Source organism: Styela clava, chromosome 14 (assembly GCF_964204865.1).
Source record: "Styela clava chromosome 14, kaStyClav1.hap1.2, whole genome shotgun sequence".
In the NCBI taxonomy this organism is placed as follows: Eukaryota; Metazoa; Chordata; class Ascidiacea; order Stolidobranchia; family Styelidae; genus Styela; species Styela clava.
Genome location: NC_135263.1, coordinates 1,814,492 through 1,819,762, shown reverse-complemented (window position 1 = coordinate 1,819,762; position 5,271 = coordinate 1,814,492). Strand labels below are relative to the sequence as shown.

The following is a 5,271-nucleotide window of genomic DNA, read 5'->3' as shown; positions in this document are numbered from 1 at the left end:
CAGAAGTCTCGTACAGTACAATTTTTTAGTAGTTTAGTCCTAGATAGACTATTTTAGGATCTGGGTTATATCAGGTTGTATCATTTGCTGTATATATACGGCAAATATGAAAGTAGCTTTATCAGCCGTTGCGTTGTTTTTAAGACTAGACCTCTGTTACGTGCAGCGTTTTTTTTTTTTTTGTAAGTGCGCTTGAGTTTTTTCCTGGTAATCTTGCATAAATGTTTATAAGAGGAATTTCCAAATTCACAAAATCTAAAGTTAGCTAGTGTTATTAATATAAATAAATAAATTACCTAGCTTTGTCAATGTTGATAAAATCTTTCGCAAGGTGCCCTACTAACTAAGAGTGGCAAACGCAAGAAATGTCTGACTACAGGAGGTGAGTATAAAATTATTGGCTATTGTAGCAAGCTAGATTTGTGACAACTTGGGGTAATATCAGTCATTGACGTTGGCGACGCGGAATTTGAATGCGTGTTCATAATTATTACTAGGACATTTTGTTTAGTCCAGTGGGACAAAGTAATTGGAAATAGCATTCTTTGAAGAACAAATTAGACTTCAAGTGACATTTAGTTTCGATTGTAGCCTACGGAGTTTTCATGAAATCCCCATACATGTGATGAAGTCAGTGCTCAGTTTTATTTAAACAGGTTTGTTTTAATTTTGAACAAGGTTAATCGGGCATCTAACGTTGATTCGAGTAGGGAGGTAAATTAGGGAACTCGTAAAATGTCGAAATTTAAAAAAAAAAACATTCACACTGTTGAGGTGACAGAGAGAAGGGTAGAACGGGATTCATTTTTCGGCTATACGAGTATTTCAATAAATGTCTATTGTAAAAAATTATAAATCGTTATTAGTTATATATCGAAAGAAATATGTGAAATAAAACAATAATACAGTGTTATCTGTCGGTAGATTGTGGCGTAATGTTATTACTCAATCGATGGGTAAAGGTGCGTTTACACTGGATGCGTCGCGGCGCGGCGCGGCTTCTGGTCGCGCGGGGCAGGTGTTTACATAGCGCGCGTCATTTCTTCACCACTCAAGGGCGCTAGAGGCGGTTGCTTAGGAACATTGACGCGGGAAATTCAGCTAGAATTTCGTCTGCTTCCCACTCCGCTACAAAATTTACAAATATGCCACTTTCGAAAAGGAAAAGATTGGCAATCGCCCTTTATTTGGCAAACAATACGGAGCAAAAGCAAAGGGAACATTGGGTTCATCCCATATTAAAAAGAAGGAAAGAGCTTGGTAAGTTCAAATCATCGCCCTATGAAATTGCGTGGTCTTTCCTCAAAATACTAATATAAGATTAATTAATCATAGGCTATCTTATACTGTTTTCTTCATCTACCTGTGTATTGAACAGACGGTAGAGCTTGAAGTTGAATAAACATTTATCTTTCATTTAATATTACTTTCTACGCAGGTGAGTACCATAGACTTGTCCAAGAAATGAGACTTGAAAGAACGGTTGCATTTCGTAACCAATACCGCCTGGACCCTGGTATGTTTGATGACCTGAGGAGTCTAGTGGCTCCTTACATAACTAAAACCACGACTAATTTCCGAGAACCTATATCTCCTGAAGAGAGGCTTGGAATAACATTAAGGTTAGCAATTACTGTATATTCAAACCATGTAGCAAAATGTATGTGGAAGAAAATATTCAAATTATAACACATCCACATAGAACTATTAAAAACAAAATAAACATAACATCAAATAAAAGTGCACATATATCATATTTCAGATTTTTAGCAACAGGGGATTCTTATACCACAATAGCAGATTCATATAGGACATCGAAATCAACAGTTTCAGGAATAGTTACAGAAACTTGTGAGGCAATTTGGACATCACTCAAAAAAGAATATTTAAGCCCGCCAACAGTTACAAAATGGAAGCAAATCGCTGAAGAGTATGAGAAAAAGTGGAATTTCCCACATTGCATAGGGAGCATAGATGGGAAACATATACAAATTCAAGCACCGGTGAATTCAGGGTCCCTTTATTACAATTACAAGCACACCTTCAGCATTGTGCTAATGGCCCTTGTCGACGCCAATTATAATTTTGTTTTTGTCGATGTGGGAGCTTACGGAAAGCAGAGTGATGGAAGTGTTTTCTCCCACTCTGCTCTCGGTAAGCTCATGAATGAAGGGGCCCTGAATTTGCCGGATGAAACAACGCTTACTAACAGCTCAAAAAAGGCTCCCTATGTGATAGTGGGGGATGAAGCCTTCCCACTACAGAAGCACCTGATGAGACCATACCCGGGGCGAAATTTGCCAATTGATGAAAAAGTTTTCAACTACAGGCTATCCAGGGCAAGGCGAGTAGTAGAAAATGCATTTGGTATAATGAGTGCGAAGTGGAGAGTTTTTAGGAGGCCCATGGGTGTGTCGCCACAAAACGCAGAGTTGGTTGTGAAGGCAGCATGTTGTTTGCATAATTATGTAAGACGCCATACACTGATAGATGCAGGTGAAGTGGATAGGGAAGACCTGGAGGGAAACATAACAAGAGGAAGTTGGCGGGTACAACAGTTTTTTGCCCCTGCAAAGGCAAGGTCGCAGAAATAGTGTAGGGGCGGCGGCTGTTCGCGACAGCTTTAAAAATTATTTCATGGTTGATGGAGCTTGCCCCTGGCAATTTCAAAGAGTCAGAAGGACATGAAAAGTTCCTTTTATCTAGCTTAGTGGTTACCATCGAAAAAACATATTACTGAATGAGAGATTTTACATTTGACACGCTACACTAAAATATTTCAAGCTGTAATCAATTTGGAAAATAATCCAAATTTTTCATCAAAGAATATTTGAAAATAAACGTAATTGAAAAAAGAATTTGTGCTTGATAAAAGAAAATAAACAAGCAGCAGAAAGATGAAAATCATGCAAATACTCCATGAAGCTGTAATGAGAAATAGCCAGAATGAAAAAGCATACTGCCTGAACAAATAATAAAATGGTTGAGGTAAACTAACAATAAAAAACATTAAAATTTTTTAGAAAATTGAGTTCTTGTTTAGAGAAGGTTGCTCAAGTTTGTACGGAGTCAATTAAATTTAGTAATGTACTGTAATTAAGATAAAAAAACGTTTGAATTTATTTTCTAATTTTTAAGTGGGAAATTGAATTTGAATCATTTCTCAAATTCAGCCTCATGGAGTAATTGCATGATTTTCATCTTTGTTGATGAAGCACGCTCAGGAGACAGTCTTTTCAGCTGTGGTAGAAGTGAAAGAAGGAAGAATTTGTCTGGATCATCTACAAATAAATATATATAGTATCAATATTCTATACCATTACGTGTTTATTGGACACGTAGTGGACATAGTGAACGTTTTGTTGTTCTTAGACTTAGTCTTGTTCTTCTTTGACACGTTCAGAAGAAATCGCTTTTCTCTTTGGTAACTGAACCAATTGTTTTGAAATTTTCATTGGTTAAAGATAAAATTTTTCCCCAGAAGGCTATTATTTTTTTTTGCCAAATATTTGAGCATACCGTATATACTCGCCTATAGGTCGCACCACCGTATAGGTCGCACTATTAGTTTTGTGTTAAAAAAGTTTGATTTTGATTTGACTCGCACATAAGTCAAACTGAAAATCTACGGATTTAAAAAGCCCTTTTCCTAGATTTTTGCATAGGTATCTTCCTATTTTGTTTTTTTTGTAGGGCAAAATATAATCAAAATATGTTAATGACGCTCATAATTTTATATGGTTAGAACCAGGTCAATTGTAATAGATGCGTGCGGCGTGTTACGATTTGTAGAAATGGCCTATATCCAAATTTTTGTAAAATCGTCTGTATGTCGAGCGGATAGGTCACACCTATATTTTTTTTTAAAAATAGGTAAAAAGTTGCGACCTATAGGCGAGTATATACGGTAGCTGTCTTGTCTATATGAGCATGCTATGCATACGCTCCCTTTAATTCTACAACATAATAAACTAATCTCGATCACACCATATCATGTGTGACCGTAGATAAAACATGAAACAAAAACGATGTTCGAAAAGGTTAAAAAAATTACCATCCTTCTCCTCCTCAAGAATTTTCAAAATCCGCATGTTCACTTCTTCCTTCCTTTTTTTTGGTGTCGGTGCGACAGAAGATGACCCAGACACTTCTTCCCCTTCTACCACAGCTGATAGAGTGACAAGTTCTAAATTTGAGGACGTTCTGAAATAGGAAATAGAAAAGGTCCTGAAATAACTTCAAATTAATAAAGAATTTAACTTGTACCAAATTGAACAGATCATTTCAAAACATGTGATAGATATATCATTGAAATAGGCACACACTTTTCATCATAGTAACATATCACAGCAGCTCAATATTTACTCTTGTGCCGATTTTATGCAAAATAACTTACTTTCGATGCTGCACGAAGGAATCTAAAAAAGTCATGTGTTCAAATAGATGCCATTTATTCGTTGAAACGCCTCGGGGTGCCCCTGACTCCATGGTACTTTCATTTTTATTTTTCATCTTGACTTCTCTTGCCTGCTGTCCTAAATAGCTATATCAGATTGTGGTGTTAGTTGAGCAAAGCAAGCTTTTATTTTCAATTTGGTGTACTTGAAAATATTTTAGACAACGTGATTTTGCCATCAAGATAAATCCAGCAATGCTCCTATCTCCGCCCAATTGTTGGATTTGATATTAACATCACGATAATGAGGACTCATGTCATACAGACATGGTCTAGATTTCACCTCATTTATTAAAAGCTCTTCAAACGACATGACTGTGAAACAAAGTTTGTAATGAATTCAAAATACAATTGTTGTTAGAATTCATACCGGTACCGGTATAGCAAATAGTAAAGACTACAATCCTTCACTAGTACTTGCAATCAATTTTATTCTGACCTAGATAACGGTACCTAATTTGGATATTTAACTTATAAATTACGATAAACGGTACCTAATTTGATATTGCAGTTATAAAATGCGGTACCTTCTGATCTAAGCAGAATGTAAAACCACTTCCCACGGGAAGCAGCCGACACCGCCGCAAAAAAGCACGTGGAATTCGAAGGTCAGTCGCGCCGAAAAACGCTTAGCGAGAGAATCAGCAGCGGCACCGCGCGTCGTCGTTAGGTGCCGCGCTTTCAGTGTGAACGGCGTCACTTGAAACAATGGAGAGCGATCTCGAGCGCACTTCGCAACGCGTCGCATCCAGTGTAAACGCACCTTAACGCGACAACTCCTCTAACTGTTGCGGTGCATCTCGTCTATCCGTGTG

General features: G+C 37.2%; 1 protein-coding gene across 2 annotated transcripts; it reads right to left on the bottom strand.

Annotated features, from left to right (window-relative positions):
• Positions 1-2,894: 2,894 nt before the first annotated feature.
• LOC144431976 (uncharacterized) lies at positions 2,895-5,033 on the bottom strand. Of its 2 annotated transcripts, XM_078119913.1 has the most exons (4): positions 4,984-5,033; positions 4,397-4,543; positions 4,055-4,203; positions 2,895-3,281 (listed from the first exon to the last, which is right to left on the bottom strand). In XM_078119913.1, exons 2-4 carry the CDS (start codon positions 4,510-4,512, stop codon positions 3,157-3,159), a joined length of 390 nt encoding a protein of 129 aa, XP_077976039.1. In that variant the 5' UTR covers positions 4,513-4,543; positions 4,984-5,033; the 3' UTR covers positions 2,895-3,156. The 2 variants fall into 2 exon arrangements, with proteins under 2 accessions (XP_077976039.1, XP_077976038.1); XM_078119912.1 differs by lacking the exon at positions 4,984-5,033 and having other exon boundaries at positions 4,397-4,944.
• Between the last annotated feature and the right edge of the window lie 238 nt (positions 5,034-5,271).